The 22,873-nt window shown below is 44.7% G+C and overlaps 3 protein-coding genes across 6 annotated transcripts; all 3 read left to right on the forward strand.

Annotated features, from left to right (window-relative positions):
* Positions 1–319: 319 nt before the first annotated feature.
* On the forward strand, positions 320–16,335 carry LOC130375878 (Na(+)/H(+) exchanger beta-like). 2 transcript variants are annotated; one of them, XM_056583021.1, is made up of 13 exons: positions 320–896; positions 933–1,022; positions 3,175–3,635; positions 5,850–6,100; positions 6,497–6,714; positions 7,468–7,664; positions 9,904–9,993; positions 10,339–10,409; positions 10,738–10,902; positions 11,567–11,681; positions 12,255–12,362; positions 12,918–12,990; positions 15,101–16,335. In XM_056583021.1, exons 1-13 carry the CDS (start codon positions 749–751, stop codon positions 15,346–15,348), a joined length of 2,235 nt encoding a protein of 744 aa, XP_056438996.1. In that variant the 5' UTR covers positions 320–748; the 3' UTR covers positions 15,349–16,335. The 2 variants fall into 2 exon arrangements, with proteins under 2 accessions (XP_056438996.1, XP_056438995.1); XM_056583020.1 differs by having other exon boundaries at positions 321–1,022.
* Positions 16,336–16,515: 180 nt separating this feature from the next.
* LOC130375879 (fatty acid-binding protein 10-A, liver basic-like) lies at positions 16,516–18,008 on the forward strand. 2 transcript variants are annotated; one of them, XM_056583023.1, is made up of 4 exons: positions 16,516–16,930; positions 17,011–17,183; positions 17,680–17,769; positions 17,888–18,008. In XM_056583023.1, exons 1-4 carry the CDS (start codon positions 16,864–16,866, stop codon positions 17,936–17,938), a joined length of 381 nt encoding a protein of 126 aa, XP_056438998.1. In that variant the 5' UTR covers positions 16,516–16,863; the 3' UTR covers positions 17,939–18,008. The 2 variants fall into 2 exon arrangements, with proteins under 2 accessions (XP_056438998.1, XP_056438997.1); XM_056583022.1 differs by having other exon boundaries at positions 17,680–17,973.
* Positions 18,009–18,617: 609 nt separating this feature from the next.
* On the forward strand, positions 18,618–21,764 carry LOC130375737 (serine/arginine-rich splicing factor 10-like). Of its 2 annotated transcripts, XM_056582802.1 has the most exons (6): positions 18,620–19,078; positions 19,480–19,584; positions 20,302–20,405; positions 20,732–20,912; positions 21,325–21,378; positions 21,510–21,764. In XM_056582802.1, the coding sequence occupies exons 1-6, from the start codon at positions 19,014–19,016 to the stop codon at positions 21,760–21,762; spliced, it is 762 nt and encodes a 253-aa protein (XP_056438777.1). In that variant the 5' UTR covers positions 18,620–19,013; the 3' UTR covers positions 21,763–21,764. The 2 variants fall into 2 exon arrangements, with proteins under 2 accessions (XP_056438778.1, XP_056438777.1); XM_056582803.1 differs by lacking the exon at positions 19,480–19,584 and having other exon boundaries at positions 18,618–19,078; positions 19,751–20,405.
* Positions 21,765–22,873: the final 1,109 nt, after the last annotated feature.

Consider the following 22,873-nt stretch of genomic DNA (forward strand, 5'->3'; position numbering starts at 1 on the left):
GTGGGTACGTGAGAGACATTCAGGCAGAAACAGTCGATATTTTGTCTGTGTGTGTGTGTGTGTGTGTGTGTGTGTGTGTGTGTGTGTGTGTGTGTGTGTGTGTGTGTGTGTGTGTGTGTGTGTGTGTGTGTGTGTGTGTGTGGAGGGGGGGGGCTGTTTGCGCGCGCGCACGTGCGCGTGCATGCGTCTTCCCTCCCACGTGTCTTTGCGTATATAACTTTCTGTAGTTGTGTGGGGGGGGGGGGGCATTTTGGGCGGGAGTTGGTTCGGTCGTCGCTCTTCCTCCGATCCAGCAGAGGTCACTTATCCCTGATGAGTTCGGAACCCGAACCCCATGCAGAGTAAGACACCGAGCTCTACGTGGTGCTGCGGCTCAGTGATGCTATGCACGCTGTAAGTTTCCAGTGTGCCGGAGAGAGAGCCTGCTGCCGTGGTCACCAGCTGATGGGGATTTTACGCAGGCTAGCGATGTAACGGATTCCGCGTAAACAGGGAAGATAACCCCCACAACAATTCAACTTCTGAGGAGCATTATAGCACTAACTTTTGGATATGATTCTTAAATGTAAAATGCCATTTGAGCCTTTGCGTAAAAGTGGGTCTTGCTGCAGGCTGCACCGCCGTCATCACTCCCCGTCCTATCATCATCTTCGTCGGATCTCCATTTGATTCTCAAGGAGGACGATAGGTTTTTTGGAGAGTTGAGAGCGGGGAGACCGAGGGCTCACCTGCCAACGCCTCCTCAGTGATGGCTCTGTCATGTCAACCGCTGGGGTCGTTCCCTCCACGGCTCAGTGTTTGCGTTCTCTTGATCGTGTTTGTTGCCGCCGCATCGGCGAGTCACGACGCGCCTCAAGACGGCACTCACGATCCAACGAATGTCACCCACAAAAAAGGCTCCAACGATCCAACGAATGTCACCCACAAAAAAGGCTTCCCCGTCCTCTTGTTCAACTACGATCACGTGAGAACCCCCTTTGAGATCTCCCTATGGATCCTCCTCGCCCTGCTGATGAAACTTGGTGAGTCGGAGCCTGCCTCCCCCCTGGCACTTGAGTATTTGTTTATTGATGATGTCGTATATATTTCAACGTCATATCGAATTGCTGAATTGAACACCAACGGTATAGAAGTACAAAGTAATGGCGTTTCACGAGCAGACACACTCGCAATCTTTGTACTTAATCAATTCGGGTAACGGTTCGTTAACACCCCGCACAGCCCCACCCGGGAGGACAAATTGTCCCACCGCATGAACACCCTCCACCACCCACCCTTCACCCCTCAATACAGTTGTCTGCCAGAAATAGATGGATGCATTTGCAAAGGATAACTTTGTAACTAGAGCTGTGTGTGTGTGTGTGTGTGTGTGTGTGTGTGTGTGTGTGTGTGTGTGTGTGTGTGTGTGTGTGTGTGTGCTCTCAATTCTTATCGTGTAAATCACTGTAATCACATAATTGAGGGCTATGATATATTTTGTTCTTGCTACTGTTAGGTTTGTATTGTCTATAAAGTTCTTGCAGTTATACATTTGTTTTTTGGCAGTTTAATTCAGTATTTTGTATTAAAACAATTGTAAAAGTTAAAAGTAATAAAGTCAACATCAAACTTCATTGCAGAGCACTAACGACAATAAAATCGACCTATCAAAAAATGGCAGTTAACTTGCTAAGAGAGACACCCTTTGCGGGAAAACGACAGGGTCCCCTTAGAAGGCCTCTGATTGGCTGAGCAGGGTCGTGCTCTGTTTATCATATGGCCCAGCTGTTGGCTGTCTGGGCCGCTGGGACTTCGTGCTCGCTGGTCCCCGTTTGATAACAAAGAGCGCCCTGTCGGTGGACAAAGCGCGAGGGTTTGGCGTGTGGCTGTACGGACTGAACACACCACTACTGCATACATTAACTCCACAAACCCGGTGGCTGTTTTATTGATAATGTGTCAGGCTCTGTATATGGGTTCGCAGAGGATGGACAGCATAGCTCGGAGGTTTTTTAATATCGCAGAGATGTTTGACACTTTTCATAAGCGTTGTGTGGTTATCCTGGTTGTCTGTCCTGACTCTTAATGTATAAGACGTAATGCACGTTGAGTTCTGTACCCACATAGAGGATACCGATTTTCATTTCAGTATGGAAATGAAGCCTCCTGCATTGTTTACAATTAAAGCTTGGTTGAACATAAAAACAGGAGCATGTTGATATGAATACTTAATGGGATTAATATACAGGGTCTAAATAATTGTCTCTTTCTCTGTCTGTGATTCACTCTCTCTTGAATGACATGGTTCAATCCTTTCCGAAATGGGGACTAATGGAATCATAACTGCTCTAAAAAACCTAAAAAAGTATTGATTCTCCACAATATTGCACCGTGTTGTTGTCCTCTTGTAAGACATCAATCTAGAGGCAATAACCGCACCATTAGATACCTAACACGTTGTGATGGGGGAGTTGGGTTGCTCTTTCATGGCTCCCTCATCCAGATAAATGCTTTGCCGCCTGTTTGATCATTTGGTTCGCAGTATGATTCTGTTGACTGTGTTGAATCGATCGCTTCTCTTCTTTTTCCCTTCTCAATAATTTCTTTCTTTCTTTCTCCAGCTTTATCTCTGTCTCTCTACCTATGTGTCTCTCTCTCTCTCTGTATGTCGGTCTGTCTGGCTGTGATAAAGTGCAACAACAAAGCCAATTGATCTGTCTCTAAGGTGCGGATACATTATCAAAGTAGATCTCTCTCTATCAAAAGTTTTAGAGTAACAATGTGGAACTCCATCTCTCTCTCTCTCTCTCTCTCTCTCTCTATCTCTGTGTTAAAGTGCTCCAGTTACAAAGTTGATTTATCTTGATCTCTGAAGTTGCTCCTACAGTATCCAAGTGGGTCCGCCTCACTTTGATGGAGGCCTCCAAACACAATGCACACGTCTCTCACTCCCTCTCTCTAGAGAACTACTCCAACCAAATACCCCTCTTTAGAAAACTACACAAACCACTCACCACTACCTCTCTTAAGAACTACACTTACAAATCAATCACACAGCTCTCTCTCTCTCTCTCTAAAGAACTACGTTAACCACTCACCAAAATCTCTCACTGGCTCACTAAGAGAACGACACTATCCAATCTCTCACACGCCTCTCTCCCTAAAGTACCGCCCCTCTCTGCCCCCCCCCCCCAGGGTTCCACGTGATCCCGCGGGTCTCCCAGGTGGTGCCCGAGAGCTGCCTGCTGATCGTGGTGGGCCTTCTCGTGGGGGGCTTCATCAAGGCCATCGGCGAGAAGGCGCCCGCCCTGGACGACACCCTCTTCTTCCTCTACCTCCTGCCCCCCATCATCCTGGACGCCGGCTACTTCCTGCCCGTCCGGCCCTTCACGGAGAACGTGGGCACCATCCTGGTGTTCGCCGTGGTGGGCACCCTGTGGAACGCCTTCTTCATGGGCGGCGTGATGTACGGCGTGTGTCAGCTGGAGGGCGGGCAGCTGGCCAGCGTGGACCTGCTGTCCTGCCTGCTGTTCGGCTCCATCGTGTCGGCCGTGGACCCCGTGGCGGTGCTGGCCGTGTTCGAGGAGATCCACATTAACGAGCTGCTGCACATCCTGGTGTTTGGAGAGTCGCTGCTCAACGACGCTGTCACCGTGGTGAGGAGGAGGGGAGGGGAGGGGGGGAGGAGGAGTGAGGGGTGGCGATATTTTTGGCGTTGGGGAAAGTAGAGTTTGTACGACGGACGTGGGTTCTCGAGGTCACACCTTGTGCCGTGGTTCTCAAGGTCACACCTTATGATCCACATCCGTCGTGCAAACTCTACTTTTTCACTATTGGTGAAAAGGATGGTGTGATTCTATGCTTGGTGTAGAATCCCTGCCCTCTAACTGATCTGGAACGTGAGATGGGTTTAGTCGTGACACAGGTTGGTTACACCAGCGAAAACCACCACCTTGAAGGCCACATGCAGTGTGCAGACTCTACTCTTTCGCCCTTGGTCCAAACAGCTGCCTTTTTACAGTTCCCCCACTTGCATATAATGTTTGGTGTGGTTATATCTCCTTCGACCTCAGTGCAGTCTTTTATCTTAATTTACACAAACACATCTCCTTTTTCCTTGACTTTGGTTATGAAATGGTTGCTTGGTTACTAAGTAGTTATTTTCATTGAAAATACAGATCATTCTTGTTTAAAACATGGTTGATTTGTGTTCTTCTGCTCTGTTATGATTGCGGTCAAGGCCCTGTCTTCATCTCTTCATTTCTCTTTCCATGGGACTTTTGTGTGTCGGTTATGAATGAAGCAGACTATCTATCTAGGAGGTCATTCAGAACGGAGGCACAAGTGCACTCGTTCTCACTCTCACTCTCACCCTCACTCTCACCCTCACTCTCACCCTCATTCACACACTGCGTGTCAGTTCCCTTCGAGCAGAACAGCTGTCAGGCGTTTCCCAGTCATACACTGCACCAATTTTCTTCTCGTGCGCGTCAAGTTTTGTTTGAATAAGCAAGCGTATCGTCCGGGATCTTAAGCAAATCCACCAACTCAGTCAATATTATCATCAAGATTGCAGATCTCTTATCTGTGTTCATGCAAGCGCCTCCTTTGTTTCAGAGCTAGAGAACTATTGTGCTTTGTGACCGTGTTTGAGTTCAGCACCATGATGCAATGCATGTTTAGGCTGTTGATAATGACTCCGCCCACATACATAGCCAGGAAGTCACATGACCATCCCTGACCTTTCATTGGTCTCAAGGGACATAGTCTCTCTAAATGTTATTGGACTACACTACACACATAGTTTTACCACATGATTCCAATAGGCCTGGGGTGGCTTTGTTAAAACGAGTCCAGCATAGTATATGGCAGGGTTGTGTAGTGGTCTGGATACTGTTTTTCCCAGACTGAGGATTCTGTGTTTGGTCCCTGAAGTGTACAACATTTTAATTTGGTCTTTTAAGTCTTTAAAGGCTCAGATCCGTTGACTGCGTTCTTTAAATGTTGCCGGTAGACACACAGCAAATTAATTAAACCGGTTCTTCAGAGTATGGGTTTCCTCTTTATCCACCTAAATTAATTTGCGGTTTAATTCCAATTTGTTTCCAGACATAAAGTGCTTTCAGGATATATCATCCCTGTTCATTTCCGCGCTTCGTTGGATCCCGAACTTCACTCGACAGAGAGAGGTCGACTACACAGGAAGTAAAAAAAAAAAAAAAATTAGGCCTTGGTACAAAAGGTTGTAAGGTGTTCTTTCTAATGGGGAATTGGTTCTGCTTGTGTTTGGAGGTTTCCCAGAATGTCCATTCTATTCTTAGCCCAGGCCTCGTTGAGGTTCTTCTGTTAGGCTGCCTTTCCAGGGTGAAAACGGCAGCATCACATGGTCGTTGTGTATGAGGACCCTGGAGTCAAACCCGGCATTAGAACACACAGTGGTTGCAATAGATGGAAGAAATCGAAAGTTGCCAAGGCATAAATAGTTGTCATAAGTGATGCAATTACTTAGTAGTGGCTAGTGTATTTCTTTAGAGAGAGCTATTGGTGAGTGGTTAGTGTGATTTCAAATATGAGCTCTGAATACCTGAACACAATGGGCCATAACAATTATACTCCCGTTGCTTAACACCCATTGGCCAGTTAAGGACGACAGCCACTGATTGACGAAACAGTTGGAAATGAGCAATCAGCCCTAGTTGTTTAACTGACAACAATTAAACCGAGCGTATTGACGATAGCGATTGGTTGAATTTCAATCAAACCTGCATCTGATTGGCTCTGCAGAGCGCACGGTCATGAAACGAGTGATTAAAGTGACCTTGTGTATCTAAGCCTTGTGCGTCCGTCCGTCCGTCCGTCCCCTCCTTCAGGTCCTCTACCACCTGTTCAAAGAGTTCTCCGCCGTCGGCACGGTGACGGTGCTGGACGGCGTGCTGGCGGTGGTGTGCTTCTTCGTGGTGTCCCTGGGCGGCCTGCTGGTGGGCGCCATCTACGGCGTGCTGGGCGCCTTCACGTCCCGCTTCACCTCGCACACGCGCGTCATCGAGCCCCTCTTCGTCTTCCTCTACAGCTACATGGCCTACCTCTCGGCCGAGGTCTTCCACCTCTCCGGCATCATGTCGTGAGTACCATTGGGCGGTTCGAGGTTTACCACAATAAGAGTCCCCGTGAGCAGAGGGGGGGAGGCAAATCGAGGTCCTTTTTGGCAAATAAAAGTTCCCTAAGAAGATGGTTCAACCACACCCATCATCTCCTGCACACGTCTTAACAAACATCTGCCTTCAAATAAAACGCTTTAGTTTTGAAGGCAAGGAGCCTCAATGCAAGTTTGTACGCTGGACTCCACACTGCCTCCCATTGGCTGAAGGCAGCACAACACACAGTAAACTGGAAAGGTTTACTGAGAGTTAGTTTAAGTAAACCTTGAGGAAAGCGATAACATTTATTTCGCAGGAAGATAAACAACAGAGCGAACAATCGTCTCCATCTCCTGAACGGTTTTCCATCTCGTCTCCAGGCTGATCGCGTGCGGGGTGACGATGCGTCCCTACGTGGAGGCCAACGTCTCCCACAAGTCCTACACCACCATCAAGTACTTCCTGAAGATGTGGAGCAGCGTGAGCGAGACCCTCATCTTCATCTTCCTGGGCGTGTCCACGGTGGCAGGCCCCCACGCCTGGAACTGGACCTTCGTGGTGGTCACCGTCGTCCTGTGTCTGGTGTCGCGCGTCATGGGTGAGCAACGCCGGAGATTGTTGTTGTTGTTGTTGTTTTTTGCATTTTTATGCTTTATTATAGAGTGAGATAGAGAGGAAGGTATGGGAGATGGAGGCATGCAGCAAAGGTTTTTTTCTAATTTGTATGTGAGACTAGGTCGTGTCCAATTAGTTTAAGGTCTGTGGCTATAAGGGATTTTATTTGATTGTTTATTGTTGTTTAAGTGATGATTTTGATTGGATCCAAATGCTCCAGCATTACGTTTTGCTCAGTAGAAGTCCTTGGCCGAGAGGAGGGGACAGTTTGAGGTTCCTAAAATAAATGTCCTTAGCAGGGGAGACGGTTAGGGGAGTCCGAGATAAAGGTTGTTAGCAGGTGGGGGAGACGGTGAGGGGATGCCAAGATAAAGGTCCTTCACAGAGAGGGGGAGACAGTGAGGGGAGACAAGATAAAAGACCTTCACAGAGAGGGGGAGACGGGGAGGGAGGGGATGCCAAGATAAAGGGCCTTCACAGAGAGGGGGAGACAGTGAGGGGAGACAAGATAAAAGACCTTAGCAGAGAAGGCGGAGACAGTTAGGGGTCTCCAAGATAAAAGTCCTTATCAGAGAGGGGGAGACAGTTAGGGGTTTCCAATATTAAAGTCCCATGCTCAGGAAGTTTAGAAAGTAAAAGTTAAAGCTAATTTTCTGGGGGGTTAATCTTCGACTTCTTTTTCATTATGAATTAATTCTGACATTTTTTCCCACTCTTTCCATATCGTCTGTTTCAGGAGTGATTGGCCTCACGTATGTAATTAATAAGTTCCGCATCGTCAAGTTGACGAAGAAGGACCAGTTCATCGTGGCGTACGGCGGCCTGCGAGGCGCCATCGCCTACTCCCTGGGCTTCCTGCTGCCCGAACACCCCATGAAGACCCTCTTCCTCACCGCCATCATCACCGTCGTGTTCTTCACCGTCTTCGTCCAGGTGAGAGAGAGCTCCTGGTACAGAGAGTACGTCTTTAGTCTGAAAAATATATATATTTTTTTTCTTTTTTGGTCACAGTGAAAATTGGGCGTTCATTTGGAAATTAATGTTGTTTTATTGTTTCTCGGAATACCGAAATGTTCCTTTAATTTTGTTGAAAGTATGTAGGATTCTTCATTTTATCTGTTTATAGAAAACGGTCTACAACATTGTTTTTTGAAAGGATGGAGTGGATACATTGGGCGGCTGGCTAGTGTTTCTATATGTTCTAGGACAGGGGTGTCAAACTCATTTTGGTTCAGGGGCCACATACAGCCCATCTGATCTCAAGTGGGCCGGACCAGTGAAATAATGGCAAAATAACCTAACGTCAACTCCAAATCTTTAGCTTTGTTTTTCAGTACTATGCTTCATCATTCAGCCTACATTTGTAGCCTACATAATCCCGGATCACAAGGATCTATATTAGCAGAACACATTTATTCACAGATAGACCAATGGAATTGAAATAAAATGCATTTCACATTCATTAACTGTTTTTTTTATAGAGTTGAGGAAATCACCTGAACCAACTCACCACACTAAATAAACTCAAGTGGGGGCTATGAAGAAAGCTATCATACTGCCTTGAAAATGTAAATGTGCACATATAAAATAAAATAAACAAACATAAAAGTTATAGCAGTGCATGAGCAATGAGATTAGGCTACATAAGATCAAACTGTTTTGTAGGCTACTGAAGCTGAGAATGATATACTGCACAATATTCATTGTCTTTTAACATGAAACCTGAGTAAACTTATTTTCAAAGATCTGTATTCATCAGAGTGCAAACATTTCTGAAAGAGCATCACAAGAATTACGCCCAGGCCTTCTTGCTGATTAACTTTTTTTTTTCTCACTGCAGTCTATTTGCTGCTGCTGGCTCCTGAAACTTGGCATCTTTTAGTCCTTACGAGTGCATCAATATCATATTTCTCCTTCATATGGTATAGGTCAGCCTGAATGTCTTTATCTCTGAGAAGAGTGTCAAACTGACGGTGATTCAGACCTCGCGCTCTGATTAAACTTAGTTTTTACAACCACATTCATAACATGATCCATTTTTTGTGTTTTGCAACACAACGGTTCTTGATTCAAAATACAGTGAAATGCCCAAAAATCTTGTCCCCCATTTGCGCTCTGCACTTGCTCTCGGGATTTTGTCACAACGCCTGCCTTTCTCCCGACCATTGATGGTGCGCCATCTGTAGCCAGCCTGACGGCATGGGACCAGTCCAATCCGACCTTGTCCAGCACTCCAACGAGAGAGCTGAATATGTCATTCGCTGTTGTAGTGTCCTTCATAGGCACCAATCAAGGAACTCCTCGGTGATTGTCAAAGTCTCATCAACACCCCGAATAAATATGGCCAGTTGAGCAATATCTGTTATATCAGTGCTCTCATCAATTGCAACCGAAAAAGCAATATATGACTTGATTTTATCATTCATTTGCCTGCGAGGCCAAAGTCTCCTGAGAGCTCTGTTACCCTATCTGCATCCGTGTTCTTGCACAGACTAATGTTGGCAAAGGCAGATCGCTTTTCAGGAAACACGACTTCTGCAGCCTTCAGCATGCATGTTTTCACAAACTCACCATCAGAAAATGGCTTGGATGCTTGCACTATCTCGTGAGCAATAAGGCATCACTGACCTCGCGGCTGAAAGTAAAAGTAGACTGCTGTTTCTTCAGACCAGCTAACAATTAGTCTATCTCCTCTTTTCTTAGTTGTCCTTTCAAATAGTGATATTTTTCTTTATGAGTCTCATAATGGCGCCGAATATTATATTCTTTGAGCACTGAATCTTGCTGATTACATACCAAGCACACTGCTTTTGTATTCACCTCTCTGAATAAATAATTCTCAGTCCATTTTTCCTGGAAAACTCTGCACGCTGAATCTACTTTTTGGTAATGGGGATGTCAAGTGTGGAATTCCTTCCTTTTTTTGTTTTGGCTGCCCCCTAGCGGCTGGAGGGAGCATTTTGGTTATCTCTTTAGAAAATCATAACTCATCACAGGAATGGGCTAGAGACGTACTTTTTTTTTGTTGACATACTCAGAAATTAATGCTCTACAAGGCGCAGGCCTGATCAAATCATCTCGGGCCGTATGTTTGACACCACTGTTCTAGGAGATACAACAGGGCATGAACAACATGTGGTAAGGCTTCTTAACGTGGTGATGGGGTTCTCAGGGCATGACCATCAGGCCTCTGGTGGAACTGCTGGCCGTGAAGAAGAAGAAGGAGACCAGGAGGTCCATCAACGAGGAGATCCACACCCAGGTCAGAGAGAAGGAGCCGTCGCATCATAATAATAATGATGATGAATATCATTATGTTTCTTTTAATATATTTTATAATATAATAATATATGAATAAAATTTTTCGATAAGTATAATACTTTATATATATTTAAAGCTCCAAGTGCCCAATAAAATATAAAATAAACCATGAGAAGAACAGAAACATTTACATAATGTAGCAGACACTTCAAATCAATAGTGGCTTTCAAATGAGTCAGATCAAAACAAACAATCAATATCGGGGTAACTTAATGCCTCCTTGTTGTGCTTTGGTTCCTGTTATTTTCTCTGATGATTAATAATTGATAAACCATGTCTCCATTAGTTCCTGGACCACCTCCTGACGGGCATCGAAGGCGTCTGTGGACACTATGGACATCACCACTGGAAAGACAAGTAGGTCTTTGCTATGGCCAACCCCCCTCCACCATGCACCATGCACGACTTAGTACTTGCCTGGACCTTTTTTTGAATTTAGCATTATGAAAATATGGACCTGTTCCTTTTTTATTTACTTTTTTTAAATACACGTTGCCCCGGCAATTTAAGCTACCTTTAGTTTTGTTTATTTTAGCTTATGTTACTATAATTATCTTAGTTTATCTCGGTTTATCTGACCTTATCCTTAAACTACATTTATAAATGTAGCTTTTTAAATTTACGTTATTTAAATAGTGACCTGTCCCTTTAATTTATCTTCATTTACATATGCCCCGCCCCCCAGGCTGAACCGCTTCAACAAGACGTACGTGAAGCGCTGGCTGATCGCCGGGGAGCGCTCCATGGAGCCCCAGCTCATCTCCTTCTACAACAAGATGGAGATGAGGCAGGCCATGATGATGGTGGAGAGCGGCAGCTCGGCCAAGCTGCCCGGACTCATATCCATGCAGTAAGACACACACGGACACACACGGACACACACACACACACACACACACACACACACACACACACACACACACACACACACACACACACACACACACACACACACACACACACACACACACACACACACACACACACACACACACACACTCTTAGTGAAACACCTTAAGTCAACCATCGTTTTTAAATTAGCTCTCATCCGTTAAACACTAGCAGCCGCATTGGGCAGGTGCAATAAAATACTTAATTTGCCAATTCCACTGTGAGAAAAAACACACACACACACACCTACACACACACACACCTACGCACAGACATGCACACGCGCCGAGTGATAGCCGCGAAAAGCTATTTTGAGTTGAAGATGGAGCTTGTCTGTGGAAGGTGACAATTGTGCTATCTTAGATTATAAGTGAGATTACGTTGTGAGATATGAGAACACTATTATTCAGGTGTTACAGTAGCAAAACAACAGATGAGATGGATGTTGAAAAGGGGATTTATTTGATGGTGGTTATAAAAGGTGTGTGTGTGTGTGTGTGTGTGTGTGTGTGTGTGTGTGTGTGTGTGTGTGTGTGTGTGTGTGTGTGTGTGTGTGTGTGTGTGTGTGTGTGTGTGTGTGTGTGTGTGTGTGTGTGTGTGTGTGTGTGTGTGTGTGTGTGCAGGAACATCCAGCCCAAAGTGGAGTCCAGGGGGAGAACCATACCCAAGATCTCCAAGGGCAGAGAGGAGGAGATCCGGAGGATTCTACGGTCCAACCTGCAGCAGACCAAACAGAGGGTAGGTCATAATGTTTTGTCTTTGAGACCTCTGTATGGATATAGATTCAATTCAAGATGGAGACTGAACCATTTGAACTCTTGAATGTGATTTTAGAGCGAGAGAGCTGAAGAGGGCAAGATTTTGAAACTATACAACCAAAATGTAAATAATGGACAAATCAGGAAGGACGTACCCTTAAGCGTCTTAGATTACCATATTAAGCGCTATATAAATTTCATTTATTATTATGATTATTATTACCCTGATTGGTTAGACATGAGCCCAGTCCAGTGTAAGAAGACAAAATAATTTACAACAGAAATAGGCGTGTTAACTTGCAACAGACTTTCTCAAATAATGATAGCCAACCCATTGTTATGACATTCTATAAAATTACACTCAAATAATAGCTTTATATTGAAATATAAGCTTCAAAATAAAGAGGTTCATTCATAAAGATTGTGTGTTCCACACTTTGTCTGACTTCACCGTTTTCAAACCTTTCCTCTCCAGCCGTTTATTCTGTAACCGCTCACCCTCCCCCCCCCCCCCCCCCCCCCCCTCGGTCTGCGTCCTCCCGTCTGTCCTCAGCTGCGGTCGTACAGCCGCCACGACCTGTTCGCGGACCCCTTCGAGGACATGAACGAGAACCTCAGCGAGATGCGCTTCCGGAAGCAGCGGGTTGAGATGGAGAGGAGGGTACGTCTCTGTGTGAATGAAGGGCGAAGCGCTGGAGAGCGGTTTGTTCTGCCGCGTGTTCCCCATCCCTGCATAGCGATCTGGTTGGTCCAGCTTGAGTTTTGAAACTTTGTGTTTCTATATACCACGCTGTGCAACGGACCAACTGTCTTTTTTAATGTTCATTATCATTGATTGTGGCAACGGCTCAATTGCATGAGGGTCTTGGCACTTATGTCTATGAACGTCTTTACTGTACCGACAGCGATATATTGTTATTAGTCTTTCTTCGGACAAATGTAATTATTGTAAATCGCTTCGGATTAAAGCATCTACTATACGCCCTCAATTTGCCAATTATTTGTTAACTAAATATCAAATATCTACAGAAGGCTGTTTCTTTGCCCCCTTTGGATTGTGGTGGTTTATGAACGATCCAGATGTACGCTAACGTGTGTGTGTGTGTGTGTGTGTGTGTGTGTGTGTGTGTGTGTGTGTGTGTGTGTGTGTGTGTGTGTGTGTGTGTGTGTGTGTGTGTGTGTGTGTGTGTGTGTGTGTGTGTGTGTGTGTGTGTAGATGAGTCACTACCTCACTGTGCCCGCCAATCGACAAGAGACCCCGCCGGTGAGAAGGGTCCGCTTTGAGTCAGGTGAGACACTCGCACCACGGTACCGAGTCATGAACATGTCTCGGCAGTTTGTATTCCCAGTGTCATTCTTCTATTGTGAAGGAATTGGCTTTATAACATACCTTTTAATTTAGGGAATATAGGAAAGATTACCTTTTTATGGAAAGGGAATAATAACCAAAACATCCTTAAAATGTTTTTTAAAGTGTCTCTCTTGTGGCAACCTGACCAGATTAAAGGTTGGGTAGGTGATTTGCGAAACGCCAGCAGATTTTGAAAATACACAACTCAAATGGTCCTACCCCCTCTCCTTCAACGCTGACTCTGACTCCACCCATTCCAAGTACCTGGACGCGCAATCATGCACGAGCGCGAACAGAGATGCGCGAGAGCGAGCCAGGCTAGCGTAGGTTTTCGTTTAACAACATGGCACTACATTCAGCTGTAAGTTGCACCCAGTACCGCGGGAAGTAGGGGTGCTGGGGGTGCTGCAACACCCCCTGTCCGAGGCCCTGTCTTATCACAGAAAACGATCATTTCTAAAAACTCCGGCCAGAGTGGAGATTTCTGAAAACGCCGGTTATGTGTTGTCGGTTCAACGGGGAGAAACGGGATTTTAGTTTCTGAAGCGTCACATTATGCACCAGGAAATGCTTAACGTCATGTGAGCGCCCGCTGTACCGTATTGGTCCGAATATAAACACAAACCCCATTGTAAGACGACCTATATTTGGAAAAAAGATTTGAAGACCAGATCCGGTTTTTATGAATAAATAAATTGTATTCATTGAAATAATATACGAAAATAAAAAGGCATCGAATAAAACACTGCATTGCCACTAAACAGTAGTGCAAATAGGCCGTACTGATGTGTACACCAAAGACTATTCCTGACACTCCTCTGCCCCGCTGTGTTCGCTCTGGCTGTGGTCGCTCCGAACTGTTTCGGCCCGTGGCAAAGCGAGTCATCCTCGCTGCTGTCCAAGGCATTTTGAGACGCAGCATTTATTTAATGCTCATATGACCTAGTGCTGAAAAAAGGTTATATGAAAAAGTGTGAGGGTAGCGGTGGTGCGCTAAACTTGTTCTGTGAGCAGCTGGATGTGAACGATCGATTTTCAACTGTGCGCGCATGCACTGGTGTAATTGAGATGCGCTGCTATACATCTTTTTTTATCAATGTGACGAGTTGCGAGTCTAGTGCAGGCTGAGTTTTTTTTTTCCCAGCACCCCCAGCTGAGAATACGTTCTCGCTGCTATGGTTGCACCAGATGTTATAAACATTAAACGGTCACATAAATCATTACTATTTTTAGAAAATGTATGTTTGTTTCATATAATTGTATTGGAAGTCCTGGTTTTCACTAGGGTTGCCGCGGTGTGGACATTTTCACACCGAGTAATACACTCGTCTCCACACCGGTATTACCGAGTATAAACGGTATAAACTTTGAAACTAGGTCAACCGCCACACAAGCATCGGTTTTTAGACCCTTCTCGTCCTTCAGTTGCCGCCAACGTTCGAAAGCAGCGCCTAGGATTATTCTTGATTTCAGTTTTTCTCTTTCAGCGTTTTTATTATCAATTACTCTCTGAAAAAGAGTTTTCCTTCTCTTTGCTGGTGGTGGTGGTGGTGGGGATGGTGGTGTCTTGTCTGCCATGGAAATTGTCTTCTACTGCTAGGTCCAAATGTGGATTAACTAGTTCCAGTAGCTACCGCAGGATAACAACAAACAGGAGCTTGCTCTGGGTCACGAGTACTGCACGAAGGGGTCGCGCGCGGGGCGCGGGGGAGGGGGAGTGCAGTACGACCGTTTGATTGACGTACTTACTGTCCAATGAAACTCGGTGGCAATGGATATGATTGGCTGGAGTTTTTCGAGCCCTGCCCGTTCCACAGATGATTGACAAGTTTAATTTTCATGTCAGTACTTCTAACTCAGTGGCTGTAAGCGGGTTATGATAAGGATTTCAAGTAATTTTGCAAAAATGGCCAAAAAAGCAAATCACCTATGCAACCTTTAATAACCCTATTAAGAATACCCCTTGGATATTGGCAGTTGGTATCTTCATTGGTACACCAGACTACACTTTTGACATCATTGTCTCTGATTATGTGTGTCTTCACCAGACGACCAGGAGAGTTCCAGAGAGAGTTCCGGCGTCAGGGCTCGCAACGTCGGGCCCAACTCCTCTCCAGCCGATGCCATCAGCGTATTGGAGGAATCCCCTCCTCTGAGGCCCAATCGGAGGAGCGATGGCGGGGCCAGGCGGAGCACGGAACACGGAGCACAAGCGACGGACGACGACGACGCGGAGGAAGAGACGGGAGAACCCCAGACACAAGCGCGACGCGTCAGCGACCCCGGTCCGAACTAGCACAAACTACGGACGATGAAAACGACTTTATATCGGGACGACTCGACAAAAGCATATCCCAAACTGAAACTGAAAGTGGCGGACGCGTTCGGGCTTCCTGCTCGTCGAGTTTATTTAAAAACATCACAGAAAAGCCACATCTATCTCAGACATTGACATGAGACGATTATTTTTGGTTGTGTTGTTGTCATATTTAAATTATTTGCCAGTGTTTCTGTCATTACATTTTCACACGTTTAATATTTTATACTGAAATAGCCTACGTGCGAAGAAAATAAGTAAAAGAATGTATGAAAAAGTGCTTTGTCATTGTTACTGTGACTTGAGTACACACTGCTTCCTAATAAGAGGAGATGTCTGAACTTTGTCTTGGCAAATAAACATACACTCCTTTCTAACAATGTTTAAAACATTGTAGTCTTGAAGCAACGCCTAAGGTTTAGTTGCTCGATGTCGTTCCCTACTCATTGCACAGATATTAAGAAATTAATATTCCAGGAATCATCCGCAGACCAGTTTAACCAGTATTCCAAAATGACCAGAAAACAATCTTTGCACTTAATTGTTTGGTTTTGCAGCACTTCTGCATGAATGTTGAATGTGTTTTCGCTCAGGAACTGAGCGACGTAAACGGACAACCCTTTTCATCACCAAAAAAAATGGGGTTACCATGAAGGGTTCCCATCCAAAAAATAGTGTTCAGTTTCGTTACAATCCTCAGGAGGGTCCCTATCTTGCGTTGCCTGTTTCTCGCTAATGTGCTTTGTTGTGTCATCTTGAAATGCCACAAAAGAAGATCTCAGACAACAAGTGTTCCTGCACTGTCAGAAACCGTAGTAAAGAGTGAAACACAGACCTGTGAGACCATAACTTGCCTCTGCACAGTGATGTATATGCCAGAGCTTTTTGCTGTTCGCAGATGTTTGCTTTAAAATGTACTGTTTTTGTGTGCCAAAGACACTGTTTATATTAAAGTGAATATTCTGATGCCAAATGTGAATTTATTTGTCAGATTAAAAGAAAATATTTTACAGAAGTACCTTGAATAAAGGTTGTTTCTCCAATAATGAATTGACATAAGATGTCAATTAAATTGTGATTTAAAATCACAATTTTACATCGTAGAAATAGAGATAGCCTTGTAAATAATTTAAGCTCATATTTCCCCCTTTTTTAATTATTTGGCCACCTGTTAACCAACAAGTAGCCTATTAAAATGTAACCAAGCCACGGCGGCTTCAAAGTGAAAACATTTGTTATAGTCATGCTCAAGTCATTATGTCTCTTCTCCACTCCTCCTGTTTCAACAGCTGAACGGGTAGCCAAGTAGTGGAGGGGGAAAGTAAGTACTGCCGTGGTCTCCCAGGGGATTTATTGTATGAATAACAGGGACTTCCAAGTACCCAACATGCCAACCTTCCGTGCGTTTGTTTGTACGAGGGGTTCGCAACGCCATGGACAACATAGTATCGACAGGCTGCATATGATAATCAGTATAGCAAACCAACAGCAAGCATGGACTACAACGGAACCTGGAAGGTGTATTTTGATGACAATCTGGAAGGGTTTCTGAAAGCAATGTGTAAGAAACGCCGTTGGTCGATTTTTGTTGAACTTTGGTCAGATATGGTTGTTTAACTTTTGTTTGCTTTTATTTGAAAGCTGTACCTGAGATGATGATCAAAATGTCCAAGGACGTGAAGCCGGTGACCGTCATAAAGCAGAACGGCCCTGACTTCACCATCGAGGTGAAGACGCCCGTACGCACCAACGTCAACTCCTTCAGCCTGGGGAAGGAGACGGAGATCACCGCTATGGATGGGAGGAAGTTCAAGGTAGGTCTACTTCCAATAGTCAGTTATTAGGAAGTTATGGATTGATCACCGGGGCGAGAAGGGGGGATCGTAACAGATTAATACATGCAAACCAATACAAAAAACAAAAACAAAATTATAGATCAATAAAGTTAGACCAATGAAATACACTAATAAAGATGAAAAATTAAAAAAAAGGCCAAAATAATGAAAGCATCTCAGCTCTGATCCTCCCTGCCTCTTGAGGTGTACAGCCTTTATAAAGCATTAGTAGTCTACCAACCCTAAACTATAGCCTAGTTTAATTTTTATTTCTCGTATAAACAAAAAAACAGCAATTTCCTTATATTTTTCTGTATTCTCTTTCTTAAAAACCATCTTCAATATGTTCATCATTCTTCATGTATCTGTAAATGAATGAATGATTGAATGAATGGATGAATGAATGAATGAATGAATGAATGAATGAATGAATGAATGAATGAATGAATGAATGAATGAATGAATGAATGACCAGTGTACAGTCAGGGAAGAGGAGGGGAAGCTGGTGTTCGAAACAGACAAGTTCACCTCTGTTCGTGAGATCCAAGGAGAGGACATGGTGGAAGTAGGATTAATTTTGATTCATTCAATGATCAATGGATCAATGTTTTGTTTTTTAGAAGTCCAATTGCAGTATGACGAAGGCATAATCAACTGATTTAAGGATCTCTTCCTATCTGCAGACGGTGACTGCTGGCTCCGCGTGCCTCATCAGGAAAAGCAAGCGGGTCTGATGAACGTCGGCAACTACCAATATGGCCACCAGATCGCGCCAAAGCCTTCCTCAAACGACATTAAATGATTTGAAGCAAATAAAATAGTTGTCGGTCTTTAATACCGTTTCGCTAAGTTAAACTATTATTGTCGATTGTTTATTTTTTTTATGCTTGTCTTCTATACACATGATGACTGGGTTGTTCACGGGATTAGACAAGACTAACGGAAAGGCCTAGTGTTCACGGTAATGAGAGGATCTAGTAAGGGTGGCAGAAGAGAGCGAGGATGGATATGGAAATACTCCAGGGAAACTCAATGTAACAACCAGTACAAATAAAGGATGACGGTGACATAATAGATACATTAAATCATCTTAAAAGGAGCTGGAGTCCGGAGATAATGAGTTTCAGGTGAGAGGATGTCGCCAGGTACGATTATACGTGGGTCTAGGTGTGAAATAGGGAAGTAAAATGTCCAACCAAAGTGGAATCTCACGGTCAAAGCCATTTTCGTGTAATAACAAGTTAAAACCAAATTGGGTTTCCTTAATAGGAAGCGAAAGGTAAAACAAACAAAAAAAGGTAATATATTGTCAGGATTAATTTTTCCACGTCTGTTGGTATGCAAGGGACTGGATTATGCACTGGAAACAATATAATAATATATAATATAATTAAACAAATATAATTACTTGTAGGCCAATTTGTATTAACAGAGAAACACCTCACACTCCAGTGCAGTGAGGTGCCGGGATTTATTGTTGTTGGTAATTCGTTCCCCCAACAACCACGCTTCACAATACATTGTCATTTTTTTCTTTTTTTATTACTAGCTACTAATCTTTAGCATTCATCAGTTTGCATTTATTCAATGTAGCAGGTTACTGGCGTCTTGGTTCTTGAAGAATTGCAGTGGGAATAACTGTTGCAAAGGGGACAATAAAATACATTTGAGGTAAAAGTCCTGAGGGGCGCTATCGTTCTACTCGATGAGAGGTCGCACCTGCGCAGTAGTAGCGCTGTCTACTTGTCAAAGCTAATCGGCTTGTTTGAGGAAAGACTCCCGATTTCCAAGCAAACCCTCTATTGACACATGGCTAGATACATGAGGCCGCCGAACACGTCACTTTTCGTCAGAAATATTTCTGATGAGTCCAGGTGAGTCGGCAATCCATTGCACCCTGACGTCTTAATTCCGCCAGATAGTACATTTCCTCTTAGCTCTTGCTAACTTAGTTAGCCTGTGCTTGCGTTTGTGTGTATAAGATCTCTAACCAAAACCAAATGTCAATGTGAATGTCAATGTGTTTAAGGTTAACAAGACATTTAACTGATTGATTAACTAAAAAGGAAGCAATCAAGTGTTTGCATTGGGCAAGAAACGGTGAACCTATAACGACGAGATGCGCTTGTATCGTTGTTGTCGTTTCCAGGCCAGGCTCATGCAATGTAGAGCGCCGACGCTGTTTGAATCCCCGATCTCTCTTCCAAGTTGTACACATCTCATAACGCATCTTACACATTGTCAGATGAGTCAAACTTCTATCTATGGTGTTCAGGCCTGAGGATTTACGCCGTGAGTTTGGCCGCTATGGGCCCGTAGTGGACGTCTACGTCCCACTTGACTACTATACACGTCTGCCAAGAGGATTTGCATACATTCAATATCCTTTCTGAAACCTGTAAAAAAAAATATATTTATCAACATTCTGTGAACTTCTTTGTGTATGGTAAGCTATAATACTATTGTGTTGAAAATGTTGATGTGTTGATGTATGTTACTGTGATTTCTATGAACATCTAACCTGGATTTTTCTGTTGTTGCCTTAGAAAAAGTAAAAGCATCCAGTTGTGGACACCGTCACCACACAAAGTTACAAAGACCCAATGTAGAATTAACGCTAAAGCAAAGTCACAAAGACCCGCAGGATATCAAAAGCCCAAGACAAAGCATAGAAAGGGGAAGAGGTTGAAATACAAAGATTTTAAAGCATGAAGAGGAAAAGTAAAGTGCATGGAGCCAAGAATTTCGAAATGGTGGCAAAGATTTGGCGAGAAAGCAAAGAGGTAAAAGTGGAAAAGCAGAAAGTCGTAAACGGTGTAAAGAACAAGATGAAGCTCAAGCTGGTTAAGGTAACAAGCTTCATTCCTTTTGTATCCTCCCCAAGAACCTCAAGCAATTTGACAAGATAGAAAAATTATCGGTTTGACATGTTGGACCAAATAAGTAACTGTTTCCCTGCTATCATGCTCTCTCACTCATGTAATTGGCCAACAAAAACCCCTGGGGCTTTGTGTTCTGTTTTTCCGCAAAAAAAAAAGTATGTATCTAAGAAATGTATTTGGAGAAAATGCACAAAATCCTTAACCGCAGTTAGCACATTCGAAGACATCCGCGATGCCGAAGACGCCCTGCACAGCCTCGACAGGAAATGGGTGTGTGGTCGACAGATCGAAATCCAGTTCGCACAGGGCGATAGGAAGAGTAAGCAGTCTTTTGATTGATGGTTTCGTATTTTTGGTGTGTTTATGTGTATCAAATAGAAAAAATCGGCCTCTTCTGATGTCAAAAGTGGACGTGTCCATCTAGATGTATGACGGAAAGATGAACAACGTTTGCTACAGTCCACTGGGTAGACTGGTAGGCTGATCTATCCAGCGTACATCTAGTTGGACACGCCCACTTACGATGTCAGAACAGGGCAGATTTTCATAACGGCTTGTAACGGCTAAACACGCGCACACCTGGTGGTAAAATATTTCACCTTTTTATTCAAACCCAAGTTTGAAGTAACCGTGTTTTGGCGGTAGCTCCGGGACAGATGAAGTCCAAGGAGAGGAGCTCGCCAGGCCGCTCCACGTCGCGGTACGACGACGAGTCCGATCACGGCGGCAGTCGTCGCCGGCGGTCGCGGAGCCGCAGCTACGAGCGCTACCGGTCCCGGAGCCCCTCCCACGAACGGCGCCCCCGCCGCCCAGAAAGCCCCCGGGAGTGAGTGGACCAGAACCCCAGAGTCCCACCCTCTGTTGTTATCCCGAAAGCCCTGGCAGACCGACAGAAGTGGATGGATCGATAGATCAATGTATTTCTCAACAGACATCAGAATCATGGATGCAGAGATGATTCCAGTGTGTGTGTGTGTGTGTGTGTGTGTGTGTGTGTGTGTGTGTGTGTGTGTGTGTGTGTGTGTGTGTGTGTGTGTGTGTGTGTGTGTGTGTGTGTGTGTGTGTGTGTGTGTGTGTGTGTGTGTGTAATTCAGTGGTTGAATAGTGCAAAACTGGTACTTCTGCTTGAGCAGGAATGGGGTTCTGTTCAATTGAAAGCCTCTTGTTGTCTTGTTTGCGGTGGCTGTATGGCCACAATGAGGGAAATGAACGACCTCTATTTATGTCTCCATTCATAGTTCTCGCGGACGAATGTACGCAGCGCGGAGGAGCCGAAGCAGGGAAGACGAGAGGTGAGTCTTCCGGTTCATTCGATTTTCAAAAGTTTTCCGACCTTTCCATTATCCCAGTTGGGAAGTTTGAACCCCCTCAAGGAGAAGGCCGCCCCCACAGAACGGCCCTCACGCACCTCCCTCCTCCCCAGGTACAAGACGCGGACCAGGAGGGAGTCCAGGGGTCACTCCCGCTCCAAGTCCCCCACCCCCAGAGACGAGGGCTACCAGGGCGCCCCGTCCCGCGACCCACGGGACCCACGGGACCCACGGGACCCGCGGGACCCGCGGGACAGCCGCGACCTGAGGGACGTGGGCCGGCGCTCACGCACTCCGTCCCGCTCCGTCTCCCGGTCGCGCTCCCGATCCAGGTCGTGGGCCGGTCGCAAATCGGGGGGACACTAGTTCCCCCCCACCCCCCCCCCCCCCCCCCCCCCCCCCCCCCACCCCCAGATCCTTGCGGTCCTTCGGGACGTAGAGGGAAGGTTAACGTCTTGGAATGTGTGTCACACAATCTTTTCTTTGTCTTTTTCGTTAAAAGGGATTCTCTTGTCACGCACCGAACCAGGTCCGGGGCGACATGCTTGTTGGCGACATTTCTGCTGTTGTTTTTTTTTCGGGCCCGTGGGTTTTCTCAAATTGAGCACTTGTCTTTTTCTCCCCTGGCCAGAAATCTGTCGGTCTTGAGGGGGTTTCTTGAGTATGATGTATTGGTAGTGTTTTGTAAATTAATTAACCTGTTTGAATGTCCCTCCCTTTGCCTTTTTGTTATATGCAGGTTGGTTCCAAAGTGCTATACAATATAACCTTTAATGTGTGGTTCTTGCAGTAGCAGTTGAGTTTGTGTTTGTCTATAAATATGAAACCAACAATACTGGTTAAAAAGTTAAACTTTTTTTGTAAGAACGTGTCATTTTATATACAGTTTGTTTCTGTTAAAAACAACGTCTTGTTATGCGTTTTCTTTTTCTTTAATAGGAAATAAAGAAGTTATGACAAATTTGTTTACTAGACTGGCTTTCTTCCACTTCAAGAGAGGGGTTACACATTTTGGTTAACATTCTGCTCTCCCAGAACCTCGATCCGTTTCATGTTTATTAGGAACAAACAAAACTACCCCATTATTTTAAAGCAGATTTGCTCACAAAAGTCATGGACTATTTTGACATCCCAAATAAAATAAATTCACATTAAAAAGGTTTCTAGAATATAGATTATTGATCATGGCAGTGCCTGTATAGCCTGATCCGTTCCTCCCAGCCGTAAGGGAGTGATGATCTGGGGTTAAAGCTGTGATAAATATTCTTGAATAGGGAAAATAATTCACATCACTAGCTTTCAGATCCCTATATTCATAGGCGAGATGTATAGCGATTGATTTGAACGTTAATGAAACACCACTGCCAGCCGCTGAGAAGTGTAAATTAATTATGGATTTATCACTGCTTTGCAAAAAATTTGAAAAACGTAAATCAAAGCGGACTGTCAAGGAATGAAATGTGATGTTTCGGTTACC

This window comes from Gadus chalcogrammus, chromosome 22, assembly GCF_026213295.1.
Source record: "Gadus chalcogrammus isolate NIFS_2021 chromosome 22, NIFS_Gcha_1.0, whole genome shotgun sequence".
Lineage (NCBI taxonomy): Eukaryota > Metazoa > Chordata > Actinopteri > Gadiformes > Gadidae > Gadus > Gadus chalcogrammus.